Genomic DNA, 26,656 nt, shown 5'->3' on the forward strand with positions numbered 1-26,656 from the left:
TATTCTCATACTGGAGCAGTCCTTAGACCGACAATTGCGTCGGCATGGGTGTGTAGCGCGATTTCAGCTTGGACAGATGAGCTGACAGCTGATTTTGATAAGATGGATAAGGATACTATATTCTTAACTCTAGCCCATATTAAAGACGCTGTCTTATTTATGAGGGATGCTCAAAGGGACATTGGTTTGCTGGCTTCTAGGGTCAATGCCATGTCTATCTCTGCGAGAAGATCCTTATGGACTCGCCAATGGACGGGTGATGCAGATTCCAAAAAACATATGGAAGTTCTACCCTATAAGGAAGATGTATTGTTTGGGGATGGGCTGACGGACCTGGTTTCCACAGCTACAGCAGGTAAATCAAACTTTTTACCATTTATTCCCCAACAGCAAAAGAAAGTACCACCCTATCAGATGCAGTCCTTTCGGTCGCACAAGTCCAGAAGAGGTCGGGGATCCTCCTTCCTCGCCAGAGGTAAGGGCAGAGGTAAAAGAGCACCTGCTTCGGCAGGTGCCCAGGAACAAAAGTCCTCCCCGGCTACTCCAAAGCCCACAGCATGACGCTGGGGCTCCCCTGAGAGAGTCCGCACCAGTGGGGGCACGTCTTAGACTTTTCAGCCAGGCCTGGGTCAGCTCAGGCCTGAATCCTTGGGTGTTGGAAATAGTTTCCCAGGGTTACAAACTGGAATTCGAGGAGGTGCCCCCGCGCCGATTTTTCAAATCGGCCCTACCAGCTTCCACATCGGAACGGGATGTAGTCTTAGCTGCAATTCAAACGCTGTGTCTACAGCAAGTAATAATCAGGGTTCCCCTGAACCAGCAGGGAAGAGGTTACTACTCAACCCTATTTGTGGTCCCGAAACCGGACGGTTCGGTCAGACCTATTTTGAATCTGAAATCCCTAAACCTGTACATAAAAAGATTCAAATTCAAAATGGAATCACTCAGAGCGATAATAGCCAATATGGAGGAGGGGGAGTTTATGGTGTCTCTGGACATAAAGGATGCGTACCTTCATGTCCCCATATATTCCCCCCCATCAGGAATACCTGAGATTCGCTGTACAGGATTGTCATTACCAATTTCAGACGTTGCCGTTTGGGCTTTCCACGGCCCCGAGGATTTTCACCAAGATAATGGCGGTAATGATGGTGGTCCTGCGCAAGCATGGAGTCACAATTATCCCATACTTGGACGATCTCCTAATAAAAGCGAGATCCAGAGAGAAATTGCTGAGCAGTGTGGTTCTCTCTCTCTGAGAGTGCTCCAGCAACACGGTTGGATTCTAAATCTACCGAAGTCACAGTTGATTCCGACAACTCGACTAACGTTCCTAGGTATGATACTGGATACGGAACAAATGAAGGTCTTTCTCCCACTGGAGAAAGCCCAGGACATCCAGAACATGGTCAGAGACCTGCTAAAAACGAAAAGGGTGTCAGTTCACCAATGCACTCGAGTTCTGGGAAAAATGGTGGCGGCCTACGAGGCCATTCCCTTCGGAAGGTTCCATGCAAGGACTTTTCAATGGGACCTTCTGGACAAGTGGTCCGGGTCCCATCTGCACTTACATCGGAAAATAACTCTGTCCCCAGGGGCCAGGGTGTCTCCCCTGTGGTGGTTGCAAAGTACTCACCTGCTGGAGGGTCGCAGGTTCGGAATTCAGGATTGGATCCTGGTTACCACGGACGCGAGCCTCCGAGGATGGGGAGCAGTCACACAAGGAAGACATTTTCAGGGACTGTGGTCAGACCAGGAGTCCTGTCTACACATCAATGTGTTGGAACTCAGGGCCATTTACAATGGCCTTCGACAAGCAGAGAGTCTTCTTCGAAACCTACCGGTTCTGATTCAATCAGACAATGTCACAGCAGTGGCTCATGTGAACCGCCAAGGCGGGACAAGAAGCAGAGTCGCGATGGCGGAAGCCACCAGGATTCTTCGCTGGGCGGAAAATCACGTAAGCGCTCTGTCGGCTGTCTTCATTCCGGGAGTGGACAACTGGGAAGCAGACTTCCTCAGCAGACACGATCTCCATCCAGGAGAGTGGGGACTTTATCAAGAAGTCTTTGCAGACGTAACGCGTCTTTGGGGAACTCCTCAAATAGACATGATGGCGTCACGCCTCAACAAAAAGCTTCGGAGGTATTGTGCCAGGTCTCTGGACCCTCAGACAGTAGCAGTAGACGCTCTGGTAACACCGTGGGTGTTCAAATCGGTCTACGTGTTTCCTCCTCTTCCTCTCATCACAAAAGTGTTGAGGATCATAAGACGAAGAAGAGTACAGACGATACTCGTTGTCCCAGACTGGCCTCGAAGGGCCTGGTACTCGGATCTACAAGAGATGCTCACAGGAGATCCCTGGCCTCTTCCTCTGAGGGAAGACCTGTTGCAACAGGGGCCCTGTGTATTTCAAGACTTACCGCGGTTACGTTTGACGGCATGGCGGTTGAACGCCGAATCCTAACGAAAAAGGGGATTCCGGAAGAGGTCATCCCTACTTTAATAAAGGCTAGGAAGGAGGTGACGGTAAAGCACTATCACCGTATCTGGAGAAAGTATGTGTCTTGGTGTGAGACCAAGAATGGACCTACGGAAGATTTTCATCTGGGTCGTTTTCTCCACTTCCTACAGACAAGAGTGTGGATATGGGCCTGAAATTAGGCTCTGTTAAGGTACAGATTTCGGCCCTCTCGATTTTCTTTCAGAAGGAATTGGCTTCTCTTCCAGAAGTCCAGACGTTTGTAAAGGGAGTGCTGCACATCCAGCCCCCTTTTGTGCCCCCAGTGGCACCATGGGACCTGAACGTGGTGTTGCAGTTCCTAAAATCACACTGGTTTGAACCGCTTAACAAGGTTGAGTTGAAATTTCTTACCTGGAAGGTGGTCATGTTGTTGGCCTTAGCATCAGCAAGGCGAGTGTCAGAATTGGCGGCTTTGTCACACAAGAGCCCCTACTTGATTTTTCATGTGGATCGAGCTGAATTGAGGACACGTCTGCAATTTTTGCCTAAAGTGGTTTCTTCGTTCCATATGAATCAACCTATTGTGGTGCCTGTGGCTACAAGTGACCTGGAGGATTCCAGATCCCTGGACGTAGTCAGGGCCTTAAAGATTTATGTAGCCAGGACGGCTAGAATTAGGAAAACAGAGGCTCTGTTTGTCCTGTATGCTGCTAATAAGATTGGCGCACCTGCTTCGAAGCAGACTATTGCTCGCTGGATCTGTAATACGATTCAGCAGGCTCATTCTACGGCTGGATTGCCGGTACCAAATTCGGTTAGGGCCCATTCCACTAGGAAGGTGGGCTCTTCTTGGGCGGCTGCCCGAGGCGTCTCGGCATTACAGCTTTGCCGACCGGCGACTTGGTCGGGGTCAAACACTTTTGCTAATTTCTACAAGTTTGATACCCTGGCTGATGAGGACCTAGCGTTTGCTCAGTCGGTGCTGCAGAGTCATACGCACTCTCCCGCCCGATTGGATGCTTTGGTATAACCCCATGGTCCTTACGGAGTCCCCAACATCCTCTAGGACGTAAGAGAAAATAAGATTTTAAACCTACCGGTAAATCTATTTCTCCTAGTCCGTAGAGGATGCTGGGCGCCCGTCCCAGTGCGGAAACTCTGCAAGACTTGTATATAGTTGTTGATTACATAAGGGTTATGTTACAGTTGACATCGGTCTTGGACCGTGACTGTTATTGTTCATACGGTTAACTGGTTATGTATGATCCAGGTTACATGGTATGATTGGTGTGGGCTGGTATGAATCTTGCCCTTGGATTTCTAAATCCTGCCTTGTATTGTCCATCTCCTCTGGGCACAGTTCTCTAACTGAGGTCTGGAGGAGGGGCATAGAGGGAGGAGCCAGTGCACACCCATAGTAAAAGTTCTTTTTTGGTGCCCTATCTCCTGCGGAGCCCGTCTATACCCCATGGTCCTTACGGAGTCCCCAGCATCCTCTATGGACTCGGAGAAATAGATTTACCGGTAGTTTTAACATTTTATTTTCCTGTTTTGAAGAACTGTGGGTTAATCCTGATAGGAAATTTAAAATCCCTGTTATCATCTTTTCCTTTTCCTCCTGAGGATAGAAAATAATGGGAAAATCCACCGATCGTGGATGCATCAGAATCCAGGCTTTCACGAAAAATTGTATTTCCTGTCCCGGGTGCAGCATCCCTCAAAGACGCGACTACGCTCAAATCTTTGTATACAGCTGCGGGGGTGGCCCAGAGACCCACTATAGCATGTGGGTGGATTACGCGAGCCATTGCTAAATGGTCGGGTATAACCTAATTGAGGGGTTAAATACGTTACCTCAAGGGGTTATTGTTTTGCTCGTGCAACATATGCAGGACTCTACAAACTTTATGGTGGAAGCCATAAAAGAAATAGGCTTGCTTAATGCATGCACTACAACTATGGCCGTGTCCGCACGCAGGGGTCTTTGGCTACGCCAGTGGACTGAGGATGCAGACTCCAGGAAAGGCATGGAATGCTTACCTTTCACAGGGGAGACCTAATTTGGAGATGAACTAGACAAATAGATCTCCAAAGCTATGGTGGGTAAGTCCACATACCTTCCTTCTGCAGGTCCAACTAGGAAGGCTTACTCAGGACCCAATTTACAGTCCTTTTGGACTGCCAAATGTAGGGGCAAGGCCAGAGGTTCTTCTACCGCCACCAGAGGCGTTAGAGATAAACCACACAAACCAGCAACTGCCGGTTCACAGGAACAGAGCTCAGGAACAGAACAGAAGGCTTCCTCAAAGCCTTCTGCACGACGGTGGACAGCGATGCCTGGAAGACTGGCAGGTGGGAGCCCAGCTAAAATTCTTCAGTCACATCTGTACAGGATCGTGCCAGGATCCCTGGGTCATAGATCTTGTATCCCAGGGCTACAGACTGGAGTTCCAGGAGCTCCCACCTCACAGATTCTTCAAATCAGGCTTACAAGTTTCAGGAATTCCTAGTGTCTCTGGATATCAAGGATGCGTACCTTCACATTCCGATCTGGCCGCTTCATCAGGCTTATCTACGGTTTGCACTGCGGGACTGTAACTTCCATTTCTAGGCCCTGCCATTTGGCCTCTCCATGGCACCGAGGGTGTTCACCAAAGTAATGGCAGAGATGATGTTTCTGCTCCGCAAACAGGGAGTCAACATAATTCCGTACCTGGACGATCTTCTGATAAAGGCACCGTCCAGGCAGCGGTTGTTGGACAGCATTGGCCTCTCAACCAGACTACTCCTGGATCACGGGTGGATTCTGAACCTACCAAAATCTCACCTAGAACCAACACACAGGCTTCCTTTGCTGTGAATGATACTGGACACAGAGTCTCAGAAGGTGTTACTTCCCTTGGAAAAGGCAATGGTAATCAAGTCAATGGTTCGGGCTGTCCTGAAGCCAACCCGGATTTCGGTGCATCTGTGCATTCGCCTTCTGGGGAAAATGGTGGCTTCTTACGAGGCACTTCAGTACGGAAGGTTTTATGCGAGGCCCTTCCAGCTAGATCTGTTGGACAAATGGTCTGGATTGCATCTTCACATGCGCCAGAGGATCCGTCTGTCGCCAAAAGCCAGGATCTCCCTTCTGTGGTGGCTACAGACTTCTCACCTAGTCGAGGTTCGGGATTCAGAATTGGATTATGCTAACCCACAGACGCAAGCTTCAGAGGTTGGTGAGCAGTCACCCAGGGGGTGCAAGTTTCAGGGAAGATGGTCATGTCAGGAAGTCATCCTTCCAATAAACATCCTGGAACTCAGGGCTATATACAACGCCCTTAGGCCTCATCTCTTCTTCTTCAAAATCGGGCCATTCAGGTCCAGTCGGACAATGTGACGATAGTGACGTACCTAAACCAACAGGGCGGAAAGAAGAGCATAGCTGCAATGTCAGAGCTGTCAATTTTCCGCTGGGTGGAAAATCACGCCGTGGCGTTGTCGGTGGTCTTCATTCCGGGAGTAGACAACTGGGAAGCAGACTTCCTCAGCATACACGACCTGCACCCGGGGGAGTAGGGCTTTCACCTGGAGGTGTTCATGTGGTTGACACGTCGGTGGGGATATCCACTAATCGACATGATGGCCTCTCGACTTAACAATAAGCTCAAGCGGTATTGTTCCAGGTCGAGAGACCCACAGGCAGTGGCGGTAGATGCTCTGACGACTCCGCTGGTGTACGTGCTTCCTCCACTTCCTCGGATCCCAAGAATTCTAAAAAGAATAAAAAGGGAAAAGGTTCAAGCAATCCTCATTGCTCCGGACTGGCCACAAAGGGCCTGATATGCTGATCTTCTCGAGATGCTGGTCAAAGATCCGTGGCCTCTACCTCTTTGCGAAGGTCTTCTGCAACAGGGCCTGTTCGTCTATCAAGACTTACCACGGCTACGTTTGACGGCATGGAAGTTGAATGGCTGATTCTATCCAGGAGAGGGATTCCTGACAAGGTCATCCCGACTATGATCCAAGCCAGGAAGGGGGTAACGTATAAACATTACCACCGTATCTGGAAGAAATATGTCTCTTGGTGTGAGAGCAGACAATGGCCCTCATTCCGAATTGATCACTAGCTGCGGTTGTTTGCTGCATAGCGCTCATTTAAAAAATGGTGAAACTACGCATGCGTATGGGCCGCAATGCGCATGCGTGGCGTACGCGTACAAAGAGCATCGTTGTTTTGCACTGCTTCTAGGGACGATTCCATTCGCACAGCCGATCGCAAGGAGATTGACAGGAAGTGGGAGTTTATGGGTGTCAACTGACCGTTTTCTCTGAGTGTTTGGAAAAACGCAGGTGTGTCCAGGTGTTTGCAGGGCGGGTATCGGACGTCAATTCCGGGACCTTCGTCGCAGCAATCATCGCACAGAATAAGTAACTACAGAGCTGCTCTTGTTTTGCACAAAATGTTTTTGTACTGCTCGTCTGCACAGGCGTTCGCACTCTTGCAGAGCGAAAATACACTCCCCCGTGGGCGGCGACTATGCGTTTGCACGTCTGCTAAAAGTAATTAGCGAACGATCAACTCAGAATGAGGGCCAATATTCTGAGGTAGGATTCTATCTGGGACGTCTCCTGCTTTTTCTGCAGCCGGGAATGGGCTTACGTGTAGGCTCCATAAAAGTCCAGATTTTGACCATGTCTATTTTCAGAAACAATTGGCTTCTCTTCATGAGGTCCAGACGTTCTTGAAAGGTGTTTTGCACATCCAACCTCCCTTTCTGCCTCCCACGGCAATTTGGTGCTGCAGCTCCTCCAATCGGACTAGTTTGAACCGTTACAGGAGTTTGACGTAAAGTACCTTACGTGGAAGACCGTCACACTGTTGGCCTTGGCTTCAGCAAGACGTGTGTCTGAGTTAGGTTAGTCTTACAAGAGCCCCTACCTAATTTTCCATGTGGACAGAGCTGAACTCGGGACTCGTCAGCAAATTCTTCCTAAGGTGGTGTCCGCGTTTAACATAAACCAACCTATTGTGGTTCCGGTTGTTACTGACACCTCTTCTTCTTCTTCAAAGTCCTTGGATGTTGTGAGGGCATTGAAAGTGTATGTAAAGAGGACAGCTCGTCACAGGAAATCTGACTCGCTGTTCTAACCCTATGATCACAATAAAATTAGGTGTCCTGCTTCAAAGCAGTCTATTGCAAGTTGGATCAGGCTCACTATCCAGCATGCTTATTCCACGGGAGTCTTGCCTTTTCCAAAATCTGTACATGCTCACTGTACTAGGTTGATGGGTTCTTTTTGGGCGGCTGCCCGGGGTGTCTCTGCTTTACAGCTCTGCCGAGCAGCTATTTGGTCAGGTTCGAACACGTTTTGCTAAGTTTTACAAGTTCGATACTTTGGCCACTGAGGACCTTCAGTTTGGTCAGTCAGTTCTGCAGGAACCTCAGCACTCTCCCACCCGGTTTGGGAGCTTTGGTACTTCACCATGGTACTAAATGGATTCCCAGTATCCCCTAGGCCATAAGAGAAAATAGGATTTTAATTACCTACCGGTAAATCCTTTTCTCGTATTCCATAGGGGATAATGGGCGCCCTCCCGGTGCTTCATTCTTCCTGCACTGTTACTTGGTTCAGTAATGTTGTTTTGGTTCAGCTGTTGCTGTTCCGGTTTCTGGGTTTGGTTAGCATGGCTTTCCTATTGTTCTGTGTGTGTGCTGGTTCGTAATCTCACCACTTTCCTTATCTATCCTTCTTTCAAAGTATGTCCGTCTCCTCGGGCACAGTTTCCTATACTCAGTCTGATAGGAGGGGCATAAAGGCAGGAGCCAGCACACACTATCAATTTCTTAAAGTGCCCATGGCTCCTAGTGGACCATGGTATACCCCATGCTACTAAATGGATTCCCAGTATCCCCTACGGACTACGAGAAAAGGATTTACCTATTGGAGAAAGAGCGCTATATAAATAAAATTATTATTATTATTATTATTGGTAGGTAATTAAAATCCTATTTTTTGCATGCAGTGCATGGACACAAATATTGGGCAGCTTTATTTTTACATTGATCGACAGATGTGTCCTCATACACCTAGCCTCAATACGTCATGTGGCTCAAGTGTAGCATCTTTTTCGCTTGAACGTTTGTCTGAATCTCAGTGTGATTAATGTGACCAAACCGCCTCATGAGACAGATTCATTTACTATGTGACACTGGTATTTCTGTGCGCCTGAATCTGTAAATGAACCACAGCAGAACTCGTGAGAAAGATGCACGATTGAGTGAAAATCCCTCCTGCACAAGGAGTTCTACGGGCCCTGGTGCACTGAGAATGGATGCTTGGCACGATTGCAGCAATAGTGTGTGTGTGGTGTATGGGGTCACATCTGTATAGTTCAGCTAGGATGTGCCTTCTCTCCACTCTACTTCTGTCTGCATTTTATAAACTGGCCCTACCTGTTCAGCTCAAAACTGTTTTGCCAAGGTGCAAAATAACGCCTTTCAATTGGACTTGCTCCAAATTCCCAATATAGTTGAGCCAGTCCTTGGTATAATAAATGCATCATCTAATTACATGCTGTTTTGTTTCAAAATGTACTAAGAGATTGCTATATATGATCTGTCATTTGTTTCTTTACAGATTGTACTTAGGGATTTACAAAAGAAAGAAAATGGAATTCATGACATAATGACTGTACTGACAATGAAGAGGTAATCTTTGTACATATGTGTTCTCATGCCTTAATTTTGAGAGTCAATTAGGCTGTTTAAGTCTTAATTGGCTGCATGTATATTAGCCTAAAATGACACATGATCACAGATCAGGGTGGATATAGAATCGGGTGGTGCAGTGATGCATCTGACAGTTTTGCGATTATTCACTGACCGTGCACATGGTCTTTAGGCTCTGAATAAAATATGTCTGATTTGGCCATCTGTTTATGCCAAATCTGAGAGAAATTCTTTGATTAAGGCTAGCAGATTCATTGCTCTGTGTAAAGACACAATTAATCTTATAACACCAAATAGACACAGTAACAGCGAATTATTATTATTGTTGCCAATCATTTGTTCTCCCTGAAATACTACATAGCAGCCATTAAAACAGGTAGGTTCCCTTCTAAATTAGGAAGAGACAGGTTAGATAAAAATAGCACCCCTAGTTGGTGTATATAATACCGCTTTTCATATTCCCCTGCACCCTTTGAATAATTTCCCAAACTGTCTTTGAAAAAAAAAAGAAGGTATCTCAAAACAACATGGGTAAGGAATCTGAGTAAGTATTTCTTTTTCATCCACTAGGGGTCACTGGAGTACTCTTGGGGTTATGGACTGGGCGTAGCCGGAAATGGCACATATTTAAATATTTAAATTAGTAACTGGCCATCCCCTCCATAATCCCATAGAGCCTTCAGTATTTTTTTGTGCCTCTAGCGGAAGGTACTGAGGACTGAATGTCCTGCAATTCTTCAAGCAAGATTATTTTTGGTTTTTCGATCCCTTCCCAACTTATCAGAGAAGTTCGGGTTAGGGATCATTGGTGCTGCATTAGCAGCAGATGGTCTGCCGGCGCTCATACAAAGGGCCCCGCCATTGACTAAAATCAGCGCAGCTGATTGCAGCCACGGGCTGCACAAGGACGAAGGACGGCGCTTACAGAAAAGTCCCGTCATGGCCTCCGCAGGTGGTGCAGGTACTGAGCGGTAGGCAGCTCTCACTGCCGCCGCTCACTTACTTACTTTTTCGATCTATTGCGGCCGGTCAGCTCACGCTGGGGGGACTGTATGTGTTTATATACGTTAACTGTAATCGTTCCCCTGCTGCCTGCCACTAGATACACATTGCTGCCACTATAACTTGCAGATGGAGCCAGCGAGCGAACCCCGGCACTGCGCAGGCCGCTCGGCGCTTCCTGGGTCACCCGGCGCCGCTGGCCGCTTGCAGGGGTATCTAGCGAGCAGCTCCCGCCCCTACCGCCGGAACGCTCGCCGCTCCCCGTCTCGCCAATCCGTCCTCCTCCCTACCCTGGTACGGCTCTGATGGGGTGTGCGGCCGAGCTGACCGGGGACAGCTGCTGCCGCGGCCCGCTCTGGCAGCCGCTCACCAATCTCCGACGTGCAGTCGGTAAGACTTGCACTCCCCGTCTCCTGTCTGCTGAACAACGGGGGGGGGAGCAGTGTGGGGGAAATCGGCAGCCATAATAAAGGCTGCACCTGCAAATAATTCTCTTCTGCAGGAGAGAGAGGGGGGGAGGAAGCCCGCAGGGAGGCCCCAATAACTAAGCTGCGTTTAGGCAACAAAATCATCAGGAATTTTAAGCCTGTGGCCAATATCAGAGTCTCTGTTACATATACAATATAACTGTTGTATATATATATATATATATATATATTTATGTGTATATTTATATATATATGTGTGTGTGTGTGTGTGTGTGTGTGTGTGTGTGTGTGTTTGTGTGTTTACACACTGATAGTATACAGTGTCTGTGTATATACATGTGCATGTATTAATATATATCTATGTGTTTATATTTATATATATATATATATTTATATATAATATGGAACTTGGTGTATCAGCAATCTTGCACTAAGCAAGCACATGGCCGGACACCATTTTAACATTACTTCCTGGTTCTTCCCAGGAAGTTGCTGCCCTACAACACTCGGCCTCTAGAGGAGCCGGGGTGTTGTTAGGAATTTTATTTTCTTGCTTTTGTACAGCACAAGATGAACACGTGTGCTGTAATGTAGATTTATACACACTTTATTTACGTGGTACTAAGTCACGGTACTGGTCTATCCTTCTGTACTTGTTTGTCCGTGTACATAAGGAGTAAGGCTAAGACATAGCAGCTTCGCTGCAGAGTCCGTCGGACAAATAAGACTGCACATACGCACTATTGCCGTTCCTCGTTGGGGGAGGCTGGCGTATATACTGACTGTGAACAATTGTTATTATTGTTTTCTAATTTGACAGTTTCAGAGATACCCGTCGCAGTGTGTCCTACAGTATACAGCAGTAGGGCTGTTGTTTAACCTGGTTTGGGCCCGTTTTCGGCTTAACAGGGCAGTGGTTGCATGGCAAAACAGTTCACGTTTGCCCTACAAGAAGCACACCTTACGCTTCTCGCTGATCACACTTGTGAATCTGCTCAATATCTAGGGACAGTTTCTGTGGACGTCAGCCAGTTTAGTTCTCGCTTTTCAGTTTCACTAGTGCGGCACAACGTGTTTTTTCGCTACGTGCTTAACAGGACGGTATCCGTTTCTAAACGAGAATAGAAACATTACCTTACGCTGCCCACATGTTTCGTCCTGTCTTGGACAAATTCCTAAATAAACAGATTCAGGATATAGTCTTTACATCTCGGTCCTTTCGGGCCCGTGCTACAGAAACAGCCACGTGGTTTTCGATAACCTCTTATTGTCTGATTGTCGTCAATATACGGTTAAAGGCTGCCACCTACTTCCAGGCATCTTTAACCAGGGTTTCAGTGGCGTTTACAGCTAAGCCACTGAAAAGCCAGGGCTAGAATGAGTTTCCAGGCCATCGCCGATCGTCAGTTGTGGGCATCCACAGTTGGGGGATCCGCAATTTTTGGGTTCGCAGTTTATCAGACAAAGGTTGATTGTTTTCCACCATTGCAATTTGCAAGACGGGTCTGCCTGGGTCAGAAGATAAAATCGCGGTTCTGCACACCGCCATACAAGCTCTAGTAGATTGAGCACTTTGACTGCAGTCAACAACTGAGTCACGGTCATTATTCCAGTTTGGGGTAGTTCCAAAGCTGGCTGAATCTGTCAGTCCGATACTGACCCTTCAGGTCAATCAGGGCGTCGCTTATACTACACATTCATGAATACCTGCAGTTGATGACTACAGGTTGAAAATCACAGTGATTCTGGATTTCAACAAGAATAGGTACTTAGACGCATCAGGCCTACTTAAGTTGGCAGTAAAAACCATTCTCACTTTCAAGCGCTACCGTTTTGGCTTCGTATGGCGCCTAAGGTTGTCACAAGTAATGGCTATCGTGATAGCTCATCCCTGGAAGTGATAACAGTTCAGTGTTTTGCAGATCTGCTCATTAAAGCTCCGTCTCAAAACTTCGTCATGCAACGGCCCTTACTAACGTACAAGGGTGTCGTTCAGCACGGTTAGATTGTTAACCTAGAGATATCAAGCCTCATTCCGTAACAACGGACTCATGCATAGGGATAATTCCGTGATTACACGGATTTACCTGCCTGAACATACCACACAAACTGTTCGTCATCACGTACAGTTCGTACGCAAGCCACGGACAGTCTTGATCCGGTTGGCCTTTTGCCTATTGGTAAGGAGAGTGACGTCTTTCGACGCACTCTACTTCGCAAGGAGTCACTCAGGTCATTTTCACCTGGAAGTTCTTGCACGCTCCTACAAGTTCATCAAATAGTACGGTTGTCTCTAAGGGCCAGAGTTTCACTACTCTAGTGGCTCCAAGTACATAATTTTACCGCAGGGACAATGTTCGGCGTCTGGAATTGGATAATTCTAAATATGAACGCGAGTCTCAGAGGTTGGGGACCTGGGGTCCCAAAATGATTAACTTCACAAATCACGGAGATTTCGGTCAAACGCGCTGCGGCAAGCGGGCCACATGCTCCGTTCTCAGACTGTCCAAGTGCGGTCAGACAACACAACGGCGATCGCATACATCACCGATCAAGGACGGAATCGAAGTCGCATGACCATGCGGCAAGTTGCTCCATGTTCATTCTGGGAGTGAACAGCTGGAAGGCAGCTTATTCCAGGACACTGAGCATTGAATTCTTAAGTGTTCCAGATGTTGGTCCAGCGGTGGAGTTACCCACAGGGGTATCTATTGGCATCTCGCAAAAACAAATAAAAAAACAAACAAAAAAAAACATCCAAGTATGTGTCCATCCCAGTATGTGTCCAGTACAAGGGCTCCGAAGGCAGCAGCTGTAGATGCTCTGATGCTCTCACGATCGCGTGGCTGTACAGCGTTGTGAATCTGTTACAACGGTTGCGCTGCTTCCTCGGGTACTTAAATGGATCATACAAGACTCCATGACAGTCATACTAGTGGCGCCACATTGGCCTCGGAGGCCATGATTCTTGGATCTCCGCGAACTACTCGCAGCCGATCCTTCACCGCTCTCGCCACGTCCGGACCTGTCCCACTAGGGTCAGTTCTTTTACCCCGTTTTAGCGCGGCAGCGTTTGACGGGGTGGCTGTTCAAAGCGCTCTCAAGAACGGAGGGCATTCCAGAATCTGGTATACAAACCATGTTAGGGGCTGGGAAGCCAGTACGGCAGCTCATTATCACAAGGTTTAGCGTGCCTCTATAGGTTGGTGTGACGCTCAGAAGTTTCCAACATCATTTTCAAGTTATCCCGTCTTTTAATATTTTTACAGACTGGGTTTGGTGAAGGATTATATTCTACACTCAAGGTGCAGGTCTCTGCATGTCAATTTACCTGCAAAGGTGTTTGGCTCCTTTGCCGATTGTACACACTTTCCTGCACGGTGTCCTCAGACGACCTCCATTTATACCACCTACAGCGCCATGGGACGTGATCTGGTTTTACCACCTACAGCGCCAGGGGACGTGATCTGGTTTTAGGTTTTTTATTTACAGTCTTCATTTGTTGAATTCTTACAACAAGTGGATGTTACGTTTATCAATTGGTAAACACTTTTCCCTTAGCCTTAGCCTCTCAGCAAGGCGTGTTTTTAACATAGGGTGGCTTGCATGTCAAGGCCCCAAATCTGGTGTTTTATGGTCATAGGGTGGAACTTCGCACAAATTCCGTGTTCCAGTCAAAGATCGTATAATGTCACGCATCAACTAATTAATGTAGTTCCTCGGTTATCAATATGTTCGAGAACTTAAGTTACTTTGAATGTGGTACGCGCACTACACGTTTATGTAACCCAAACAATTGTACGTAGAACAGACACATTGTTCTCTCTAATGTAGTGAAGATGGCTTTACAAGCTTCCAAGCAGTCCTTATGTCATACGTCAGGCTTAGCTTCATAATAGGCTACAACGCCTACATCAGGGTCATACCATTCCAAACGTTCTAGTGAACGTCATAAGCGGGCTTCAACCGCCTACATCAGTGTCAGACCATTCCATACGTTCTTTGGGAACGTCAGGAGCAGCAGGTCGTGGAGTTTCTACGAAACAGCGTAGACGAGCTGCTACATGGTCATCAGTGCATGACCATCAGTGCGCATGTTGGTGCGCTTTTACAGGTTGGCTACGTTTGCGGCATCAGCATTTAGCTTTGGCCGTCTAGTATTACAGGTGCCAAACTGCTCTCCCGCCCAAGGGGGAAACTTTGGTACGTCCCAAGAGTACTCCAGTGACCCCTAGTGGATGAAAAAGAAAATAGGATTTTGGTACTTACCAGGTAAATCCTTTTCTTTGAATCCATAGGAGGCACTGGACGCCCACCCAGAGCAGTTTACCTGTCTTGTGGTAAGGTCTGTGGATCTCATGGTAACACTTCATCACCAATGCATTCGATGTTATGGTATCAACTGATTGTTATCAGTTCCGTTATGTGTCAACTTTAGGGTTGACCATTATATTATAATGTTATAGGTGCATATAATGTTATATGTAATTCTCTATGGTGCATCCTCTATCACTCCTGTTCGGCCCAGTAAAAATACTGAAGGCTCTATGGGATTATGGAGGGGATGGCCAGTTACTAATTTAAATATTTAAATATGTGCCATTTCCGGCTACGCCCAGTCCATAACCCCAAGAGTACTCCAGTGCCCCTTATGGATTCAAAGAAAAGGATTTACCTGGTAAGTACCAAAATCCTATTTTTGAGGATAAAGAGGTATCTAATTATAATGTCTGTTTTCCTCTTTTATCATCCTTGTTCCCAATCAATGTTATGGAGGGTACAAAGAAACTAAGGGGGTAATTCAGACCGCAGCGATCGCAGTCTGAATCCCTTTGTGAAGTGCGCATGCGTGCGCTCCGGGAGACCCAGTGAGATGCTAACAGCATCTCAGGGCTGCAATCGCCTCTGCCTGATAGGAAGAGACGGTCGTGGGGCAGGAGGGGGGCATGCCAACGGCATTAGAACGCTGTTGCCGGGCGCAGTCTGGACAATGCAGGTGTGTCCGGACCATTGCGGGGGCGAACCGCCGCTGCTGCGTGACGTCGCACGCAGGTGCTGCGGGACGCAGGCAGGTAGCTACTCGCCGGGTGGAAAGCATTGCCGCCGTGCAATGCTTTGGCACCCTTGCGGGGGAAGGGGGGTTAGTGCCTAACCTGTGGGGTGGACTAGCCCAGTGCTGGGCGTCCCCCCCCCCCCCCCCACGTGTCACAGAAAGTGATCGTAGATCTGCTAAATTTAGCACATCTACGATTAGATCTGAATTACCCCCTAAATCGCATGTTCTGCATAAACAAAAGTTAAGAGGCTCTGTGTAGAACGTCTCTCAAACTGTGAGTTAGTAAAGGATAAAACATCCAAATGACAATGATAGACTATGGTTAGATGCCCAGCTTGTTGCCTTGCCTTTTAAAACTCTGTCAGCAGAGTCAGCCCTTTGGTTACGTGGGCTACCTTTTGTTTTTTATCCCACATGTTAATTGATGTTTGCTGTTTCATCAATTTGTTGTATTTTAAGACCCCTTTCCTTTTTAAAGTTACTATGTTTTGTATGGTATTTTTATTTGTTATGAGGGACACGTTGACTGTTTGTTCTGTTCATAATTCAGCAATGCTTCTGCTAAAAGGTTATTACTTGCAAAGCCTCTACTGATTTGATGGAGTCCTGTAGCATACAGAGATATTTCTGGATAGTGATGAAACAGTATTGTGTATCTTGTACTTATGGGCTGTAAATTCCTTTTTCTTTGATAGAATGAGTCAATAGGCCTGTGTTTTGTGATATGCTGCCCTTCTGGTAATGGGGGTCACTGATTCTGACCGTAGTTATTGTGGGATTCTCTAATTTTGTCTTTCATCTTAATCTTGAATGGACAAAAGGAATGTTCTTCATTTTGGATTTTTTCTGTCTTTGAATTGATATGATGGAGGAGGAAAATTCTTGGACTTTCAGTGGCAAACTTTAAAGGATTTTTGTATTGTGGAGACTAATTTGTCTCCACAAAGATGGCCACTGGACTGAGCCTCTGCTGTCTGGGGGCATAACCGGATTGGGGAACAGTGTGGCGGCCGGCGGGGGAGCGGACGGCTGTGGGCGGCGGGGGGAGCTGGATGGCTGTGGGCGGCGGGGGGAGCTGGATGGCTGCGGGGGGAGCTGGGCAGCTGCGTGCGGCGCGAGCTTCCAGCGGCGGCTGGCGGAGGGTGATGTCTGTGGCAGGGGGGAAAGGCGCTGCAAGGAGAGAGGTGCCTGGCCGGGGACGGCCATCAAGGTACCTCTCATCCAAGTAGCCCAACGCACCACTCGACGGCAGACTGGTCCTCACCTCAATCCGACTTGTTTTCAACGGACCAGCCCTCAGCTGCCATCACTGTTATTGGCACTTTGACCTACCTGATGCATGTGCATATTTTAACGCCGAATATGGTGTAACTCGCCCGCTAGACTGCTTTCTTAATGCCTACACCCAGTTGCCATCCATTTGAAGTACGTGGAGAAACTACCAAGATGTGTCTGACTTGGACGCCCTCGTATATACAGCGGGTAAAATAAGTATTGAACACCACATTTTCTCTGACGTCCTAGTGGATGCTGGGAACTCCGTAAGGACCATGGGGAATAGCGGGCTCCGAAGGAGGCTGGGCACTCTAGAAAGATTTATGACTACCTGGTGTGCACTGGCTCCTCCCACTATGACCCTCCTCCAAGCCTCAGTTAGATTTTGTGCCCGGCCGAGGTTGGATGCACACTAGGGGCTCTCCTGAGCCCTTAGAAAGAAAGTATAGATTTAGGTTTTTTATTTTCAGTGAGACCTGCTGGCAACAGGCTCACTGCAGCGAGGGACTAAGGGGAGAAGAAGCGAACTCGCCTGCTTGCAGCCGGATTGGGCTTCTTAGGCTACTGGACACCATTGGCTCCAGAGGGATCGACCGCAGGCCCAGTCCTTGGTGTTCGGTCCCGGAGCCGCGCCGCCGTCCCCCTTACAGAGCCAGAAGCAAGAAGAGGTCCGGAAAAACGGCGGCAGAAGACATCAGTCTTCACCAAGGTAGCGCACAGGACTGCAGCTGTGCGCCATTGCTCCTCATACACACTTCATACTCCGGTCACTGAGGGTGCAGGGCGCTGGGGGGGGGCGCCCTGAGAAGCAATAATAACACCTTGGCTGGCAAAAATTCCACAATATATAGTCCCAGAGGCTATATATGTGGAAAATACCCCCAGAATATGGAAAAAAGCGGGAGAATAGTCTGCGGAAAAGGGGCGGAGCTATCTCTCACAGCACACTGGCGCCATTTCTCCTTCACAGATCCGCTGGAAGGAAGCTCCCTGGCTCTCCCCTGCAGTCTACACTACAGAACAGGGTAAAAACAGAGAGGGGGGGCACTAAATTTTGGCGCAGTATATAATATATAGAAAAAGCAGCTATAGGGGACATAACTCAGTTAGTCCCTGCATTATATAGCGCTCTGGTGTGTGCTGGCATACTCTCACTCTGTCCCCCCAAAGGGCTTTTGTGGGTCCTGTCCTCATTCGGAGCATTCCTTGTGTGTGTGCGGTGTGTCGGTACGGCTGTGTCGACATGTTTGATGAGGATAATGATGTGGAGGCGGAGCAGATGCCTTTAGAAGGGATGTCACCCCCTGCGGGGCAGACACCTGAGTGGATGAGCTTATGGAAAGTAATGAGTGCACGTATAGACTCCTTACATAAGAAAATTGACGACATGCCAAATGTGGGACAGCCGACTTCTCAGCTCGTGCCTGCCCAGGCGTCGCATGGGTCGTCAGGGGCTCTAAAACGCCCGCTACCGCAAGCAGACCCAGATGTCGACACTGATACTGACACCAGTGTCGACGACGATGAGTCTAACCTGATGCCCACTAAGGCCATTCACTGCATGATTGAGGCAATGAAAGAGGTGTTACACATTTCTGATAGAACTACAGGTACCACTAAAAAGGGTATTATGTTTCGAGAGAAAAAACTACCCGTAGTTTTTCCCCCATCAGATGAATTAAATGAAGTGTGTGAATGGGCTTTCCCTGATAAAAAATTGGTAATTCCTAAGAAGGTACTAATGGCGTTCCCTGTCCCGCCAGAGGATAGGTCACGTTGGGAAACACCCCTAGGGTGGATAAAGCGCTCACACGTTTGTCAAAAAAGGTGGCACTACCGTCTCCGGATACGGCCGCCGTCAAGGAACCTGCTGATAGAAAGCAGGAGGCGATCCTGAAGTCTGTATATACACACTCAGGCATTATACTTAGGCCAGCTATTGCGTCAGCTTAGATGTGCAGTGCTGCCGCTGCGTGGTCAGATAAACTGTCAGAAAATATTGACACATTAGACAGAGACACGATCCTGTTAACCATAGACCATATAAAAGACTCAGTCTTATATATGAGAGATGCACAGAGGGAAATCTGCCGACTGGCATCTAAAGTAAGTGCATTGTCCCTTTCTGCTAGGAGAGGCTTATGGACTCGCCAGTGGACAGGAGATGCAGATTCTAAAAAGCACATGGAAGTGTTGCCATATAAGGGTGAGGAATTATTTGGGGATGGTCTCTCGGACCTAGTTTCCACAGCAACGTCTGGGAAGTCAGCATTTTTACCCCATGTCCCCTCACAGCCTAAGAAGGCGCCGTTTTATCAGGTTCAGTCCTTTCGGACCCAGAAAAACAGGCGTGGAAAAGGCGGGTCCTTTCTGTCCAGAGGCAGAGGTAGGGGAAAAAGGCTGCAACAAACAGCAGGTTCCCAGGAGCAAAAGTCCTCCCCCGCTTCTTCTTCCAAGTCCGCCGCATGACGGTGGGGCTCCACAGGCGGAGCCAGGTACGGTGGGGGGGTCGCCTCAAGAATTTCAGCGATCAGTGGGCTCGCTCACAGGTGGATCCCTGGATCCTGCAAATAGTATCTCAGGGGTACAAACTGGAATTCGAGGCGTCCCCTCCCCACCGGTTCCTAAAATCTGCCTTGCCGATTGCTCCCTCAGACAGGGAGGCGGTGCTAGCGGCAATTCACAAGCTGTATTCCCAGCAGGTGATAATCAAGGTACCCCTACTTCAACAAGGCCGGGGTTATTATTCCACACTATTTGTGGTACCGAAACCGGACGGTTCGGTGAGACCCATTTTAAATTTAAAATCCTTGAACACGTACATAAAAAAATTCAAGTTCAAGATGGAATCGCTCAGGGCGGTTATTGCAAGCCTGGACGAGGGGGATTACATGGTATCCCTGGACATCAAGGATGCTTACTTGCATGTCCCCATTTACCATCCTCACCAGGAGTACCTCAGATTTGTGGTACAGGATTGCCATTACCAATTCCAGACGCTGCCGTTTGGACTGTCCACGGCACCGAGGGTATTTACCAAGGTTATGGCGGAAATGATGATACTCCTTCGAAAAAAGGGAGTTTTAATTATCCCGTACTTGGATGATCTCCTAATAAAAGCGAGGTCCAAGGAACAGTTGTTGGTGGGAGTAGCACTATCTCAGGAGGTGCTGCACCAGCACGGCTGGATTCTGAATATCCCAAAGTCACAGCTGGTTCCGACGACACGGCTACTGTTCCTGGGTATGATTCTGGATACAGTCCAGAAGAAAGTGTTTCTCCCGGAGGAAAAAGCCAGGGAGTTGTCATCTCTAGTCAGAGACCTCCTGAAACCAAAACAGGTATCCGTGCATCGCTGCACACGGGTCCTGGGAAAGATGGTGGCTTCTTACGAAGCAATTCCCTTCGGCAGGTTCCATGCCAGAATCTTTCAGTGGGACCTGTTGGACCAGTGGTTCGGATCGCATCTTCAGATGCATCGCTTAATAACCCTGTCTCCAAGAACCAGGGTGTCTCTACTGTGGTGGCTACAGAGTGCCCATCTTCTAGAGGGCCGCAGGTTCGGCATACAGGACTGGGTCCTGGTGACCACGGATGCCAGCCTTCGAGGCTGGGGGGCAGTCATACAGGGAAGAAACTTCCAAGGACTATGGTCGAGTCAGGAGACTTCCCTTCACATAAATATTCTGGAACTAAGGGCCATCTACAATGCCCTAAGTCAAGCAAGATCCCTGCTCCTACACCAGCCGGTGCTGATCCAGTCAGACAACATCACGGCAGTCGCCCATGTAAATCGACAGGGCGGCACAAGAAGCAGGATGGCGATGGCAGAAGCCACAAGAATTCTCCGATGGGCGGAGAATCATGTACTAGCACTGTCAGCAGTGTTCATTCCGGGAGTGGACAACTGGGAAGCAGACTTCCTCAGCAGACACGACCTCCACCCGGGAGAGTGGGGACTTCACCCAGAAGTCTTCCAGATGCTGGTAAACCGTTGGGAAAAACCACAGGTGGACATGATGGCGTCCCGTCTCAACAAAAAGTTAAAAAGATATTGCGCCAGGTCAAGGGACCCTCAGGCGATAGCTGTGGACGCTCTAGTGACACCGTGGGTGTACCAGTCGGTTTATGTGTTCCCTCCTCTGCCTCTCATTCCAAAGGTATTGAGAATAATAAGAAAGCGAGGAGTAAACACAATTCTCGTGGTTCCGGATTGGCCAAGACGAGCGTGGTACCCGGAACTTCAAGAGATGCTCTCAGAGGACCCGTGGCCTCTACCGCTCAGACAGGACCTGATACAGCAGGGGCCCTGTCTGTTCCAAGACTTACCGCGGCTGCGTTTGACAGCATGGCGGTTGAACACCGGATCCTAAAGGAAAAGGGTATTCCGGAAGAAGTCATTCCTACGCTTATTAAGGCCAGGAAAGATGTTACGGCAGCGCATTATCACCGCATATGGCGGAAATATGTTGCATGGTGCGAGGCCAATAAGGCCCCAACAGAGGAATTTCAACTAGGTCGATTTCTGCATTTCCTGCAAGCAGGAGTGGATATGGGCCTAAAACTAGGCTCCATTAAAGTACAGATCTCGGCTCTGTCGATTTTCTTTCAAAAAGAACTAGCTTCAGTACCTGAAGTTCAGACATTTGTGTAAGGAGTGCTGCATATTCAGCCCCCGTTTGTGCCTCCTGTGGCACCTTGGGATCTCAACGTGATGTTGAGTTTCTTAAAATCACATTGGTTTGAGCCACTAAAAACCGTGGATCTGAAATATCTCACGTGGAAAGTGGTCATGTTATTAGCCTTGGCTTCAGCCAGGCGAGTGTCAGAATTGGCAGCTTTATCATGTAAAAGCCCTTATCTGATTTTCCATATGGATAGGGCAGAGTTGAGGACTCGTCCCCAATTTCTCCCTAAGGTGGTGTCAGCGTTTCACCTGAACCAGCCTATTGTGGTGCCGGCGGCTACAAGTGAATTGGAGGACTCCAAGTTGCTAGACGTTGTCAGGGCCCTGAAAATATATGTTTCCAGGACGGCTGGAGTCAGAAAATCTGACTCGCTGTTTATCCTGTATGCACCCAACAAGCTGGGTGCTCCTGCTTCTAAGCAGTCTATTGCTCGCTGGATTTGTAGTACAATTCAGCTTGCACATTCTGTGGCAGGCATACCACAGCCAAAATCTGTAAATGCCCATTCCACAAGGAAGGTGGGCTCATCTTGGGCGGCTGCCCGAGGGGTCTCGGCTTTACAACTTTGCCGAGCAGCTACTTGGTCAGGGGCAAACACGTTTGCAAAATTCTACAAATTTGATACCCTGGCTGAGGAGGACCTGGAGTTCTCTCATTCGGTGCTACAGAGTCATCCGCACTCTCCCGCCCGTTTGGGAGCTTTGGTATAATCCCCATGGTCCTTACGGAGTTCCCAGCATCCACTAGGACGTCAGAGAAAATAAGAATTTACTCACCGGTAATTCTATTTCTCGTAGTCCGTAGTGGATGCTGGGCGCCCATCCCAAGTGCGGATTGTCTGCAATACTTGTAAATAGTTATTGTTAACTAAAGGGTTATTGTTGAGCCATCTGTTGAGAGGCTCCGTTGTTTTTCATACTGTCAAACTGGATATAGTATCACGAGTTGTACGGTGTGATTGGTGTGGCTGGTAAGAGTCTTACCCGGGATTCTAAATCCTTCCTTATTATGTCAGCTCGTCCGGGCACAGTGTCCTAACTGAGGCTTGGAGGAGGGGTCATAGTGGGAGGAGCCAGTGCACACCAGGTAGTCATAAATCTTTCTAGAGTGCCCAGCCTCCTTCGGAGCCCGCTATTCCCCATGGTCCTTACGGAGTTCCCAGCATCCACTACGGACTACGAGAAATAGAATTACCGGTGAGTAAATTCTTATTTAATTTATGGTCCGCTATGGTTTGATTTTTTTGCATGTGTGGATTATATGTGTTGTTGCTGACATTTGGTAAAATTTCATTACAATTGCCCCATTACAAATATATTTACTGAGAAAAATGTTGGTGTTCAATAATTATTTTACACACTGTATGCAGACATCCTCCTAATTACTGTAGGCACAACAGCACTCCTTTTCCTGTTCTCCTACTGATATTCCTGCTAGGCGCACAATGCGACTGAGCTGCTACCGGACTCATGTGCAGATTAAAAAATATACATGATGCAAAATAATCTCAAGTATATTTTGATAATCGAGATATATTCATGAAATGCTTGAGTGAACAGGTAAGTCTTAAGTCTGTTGATTGAAGTTTTCTAGAGCTAAATTTGTAAACCCCAATGAAGTAATGATGTAAATCAGTTTATAATCTTGAATGTTTTCTCCAGGGATGGATCATTACATGTAACTTGCACAGACAAAGACACTGGGAAGTCGGAAATGATCACAGTTGAAGAAGCATCATAGCGTTCTTGAACGAGGAGCAATCATGTCACATCTACGTAACACAAAAGACAAGTTCAGTCATTTCAAAATCTTAGCAACAATGTTTTGAACTTTATAATTCTTGAAATCATTAAAAATATTTAGACATCCTTCATAATGCTTGCCATTGATATCTTCAGTCTCTCTCTTTATTTTTTTGTACCATACATGCTACAACATTGTCTCATACTGTACATGTCGTCAAGCAAGGATAACCATAGTAGCTTTGTTTTTGGTATGAATAATTAAAGTAGTGTCCACCTGGGTTAACAAGAGCCCATAGCCACTTTCCGTTTGCATCCAAGGAGGATATGGTGTAATGTTTTGTTCATTTTGTAAGGGTAAAAGTGCCCCCAAAATCTATAGCTTTGTGAAAAGTAAAGTATTGTATTTTGGTAACCTGTTTCTATATGGTAAGAGAACTATTAGGTAAATGTATAAAGCAGTGATAAAGAGTGGAGAAGTTGCCCGTGGCAACCAATTTGCTGCTCTGTATAATTTTATAGTATGCAAATTAGAAATTTTACATCAATGCTGATTGGTTGCCATGGGCAACTTCTCCACTGGCTCACTTCACTCTTATCACTGCTTCATACATTTACGCAATTATTCTATAATGGTCGAAAGGGTCAATCCAGTTGTTGTGAGTTGGTTCCTGTGAGCCGTTCTCACAGTGAACTCGCACTGTGAAATAACATTTGCCATCCAATTCTAAACTCTCATTGACTTTTTAGAGGAAATTCATATTTCTCTTTCATCCACTAGGGGACACTGGAGTCCTATACAGTAGGGGTGTGAAGCTTGCAACCGGAGGTGTGGCAAAATCTAAAATTAGCATTGTCTGCACAGCCGGCTCCTCCCCCTTCACATCCCTCCTCCCTCAGTTTTGAAAATTGTGCTGGAGGTACAGCACGTGGGAGCACTGAGCTCCTGACTAAAAACTCTAAAAATCTGTAATAAGGGCTGCGTCAACCTAACAAAAGGGGAACAAGGCTGCTTAATATGGGAGAGACAATGATCCCTATTGAAGGTATCTGCATCTCTCTACAAGGAGATCCTCTAATCCAAAGGGTGCAGTGAGTACTGGTTGTATGATAGGGGCCCATGTTAGGTTTTTATTTATTTTTCCCCCGGCCAAATAATCATTAGATATATTTATCCTCTGTGGCTCAGCACACTAATCACCAGTGCTACTAAGCACTGAGACCTGGATACGTATCCCACCTGAGGATACTTTAACACCACAGCGGCGCAGCGGTCAAGACTGAGCGGATCTGAAAGAGTGCGCCGGGGGGGATATGACTAATCTCCCACACTAAACAGCCGCTGAAAAGCGCCGCTAGCGATCCCAGAGAGCCAGATCATGCAGCACGTGAGGGGAGCCACTAGCAAAGCGCCGCTACGGGACTAGCGGTCCCGGAGCGCGCGCGGCGAGGGGGCAGAGACGCTGCAGTGAATTCCGCACGGCTGGGGAGATCTATCAGCTGCGTGAGAGACTGTCTGCTGCAGCCAAGAGAACGCCTGCCTAGTATTGCCACTGCATACCCACACGGTGGAAGTGCGACAGTGGGGACTGGTCTGACAAGGGCTGCGGAGGTTAGTGTTTCCTGATCCCGTTCTGTCAGTGCACGTGTAACAAGCGTTACATTGGGGGGGCGTGGCCTGGCTGCTGAAGGAGGCAGCTGCGTTCTAGTGGAGCTCCTGAGACCCAGAGTTCCTTTAATCATTTAAACCCCCCTTGCGGACTCATCTGGGCACCTTGGCATTCCCCCTGTCCCTCCTGATCCCCCTACTGTGCCCCCGCAGGTACTGCGGAATCGGGGAGCAGTTTTAACTGCTCCTGCGGGTTGCGGCCTACGGGGCTCACAAAGCCGGGGCCTCGATTACCTCCCCGCGCCGACGGCGGCTCCGGGACCCTCCAGTTCGGGCCGCGTGTCTCCTCCGGAGCTCTGTACTGCACGCCGCCGCCGGCCGCGGCTAAGAGAAGCTCCCTGCCGCTGACCACACTCTCCTGTTTCCTGGGGATCCGGAGACTCGCCGCACGAGACGGGGCCGGCGGGCGCCTGGCGGCCATCTTAACCAGCGGACTGCTCCTGGCTGTCTCTCTCCTGCTTAGCATCTGAAAGTCAGTGCGGTCTCCAGGCTGGTGATCTGCGGTGCCCCAGCGGGGGGGAGGTGATTGTAGGGCCATTTGTTAAATTGGAGGTGGTGACCTCGCTGCCACCCGCAAAAGTGCCCCTCACTAGTTCCAGCTGGTTCCCTGCTTTCGGTGCCTAACACAGCCTATCACCCGCTGCCGCTATTTATATATATATATATATATATATATATATATATATTACACCCTTTCTGGCCAGGAAGGGCCACGAAGCACGTGGAGAGGTGTTACGGCCGTATACTTTCTGACGCATAGCGTCCCGTATTTACACTTCGATTGGATCAAGCCAGATGTCCTGTGGCTGTGAGGCTCCCTAGCTATGTGTCTGCCTGCCTGATGTTGCCCTAAGGCCGCGTGGGGGCTTTGGCGCGGCGACGGTCCACATGCTGTAATAGTGCCGAGGATATGTGAAAGTGTAATACTGCACTGCTTTATTTGAAGACCGATCTCACGGTGAGAGGGATAAAGAAAAAAAAGGCCAAGACCAAGCCGGACGCGATCTCATCCCCTGCGAACCGACATTCGTCGGACCTACGTCAGGTCTTAAATACTCCAACCTCAATCCCCGCTACTTCTTCCACGGTCCCGGCCTCCCCGAACCTACACGGTCTGTTAGACGACATGGCGTCCCCAGGGACTCCACAGCCTCCACAGGCCCCCTCTCTGTCTGCGGAGATAGGCGAGATCTTATCTCATGTAAAATTGCTTCCCACGAAGCAAGATTTTCTGGCCTTGGAGACTCGTTTGCTTTCCACCATCACTCAGGAAGTGACAGCGCTCCGACAAGACATGTCTCAAATTGCGACCCGTGTTGATGTTCTGGAACGCCATGAGACGTCTAGCTTGGATTCTCTGACTAAATTCCGGGAGGTGCTGTCACATCAAAGGGACGATATCTCTTTCCTAAAATCACGTATCGAAGATATGGATAATCGCGGCCGGCGAAATAATATTAGAGTCCGGGGCCTACCTGAGAGCGTTCAACAGGCTGACCTGGCAAATGCTCTAAATACAATATTTGGAGAACTTATTGACCTGGATCCGAACAAAGTCATCATATTTGATAGAGCCCACCGAGCCCTCCGTCCTCGCGGCTTGCCGTCTGACAGGC

The 26,656-nt window shown here is 48.3% G+C and overlaps 1 protein-coding gene across 1 annotated transcript in view; it reads left to right on the plus strand.

Annotated features, from left to right (window-relative positions):
* HSPA14 (heat shock protein family A (Hsp70) member 14) overlaps positions 1-23,505 on the plus strand; it is a 102,384-nt gene extending 78,879 nt beyond the window's left edge. The window contains exons 13-14 of the mRNA XM_063926909.1: positions 9,089-9,159; positions 23,291-23,505. Of these exons, the coding sequence (XP_063782979.1) occupies positions 9,089-9,159; positions 23,291-23,369 (150 nt within the window). The 3' untranslated portion in view covers positions 23,370-23,505. The remainder of the gene's footprint in view (positions 1-9,088; positions 9,160-23,290) is intronic.
* The last annotated feature ends 3,151 nt before the right edge of the window (positions 23,506-26,656 follow it).

The sequence above is a fragment of the Pseudophryne corroboree genome, chromosome 6 (genome assembly GCF_028390025.1).
Source record: "Pseudophryne corroboree isolate aPseCor3 chromosome 6, aPseCor3.hap2, whole genome shotgun sequence".
Taxonomy (NCBI): Eukaryota; Metazoa; Chordata; class Amphibia; order Anura; family Myobatrachidae; genus Pseudophryne; species Pseudophryne corroboree.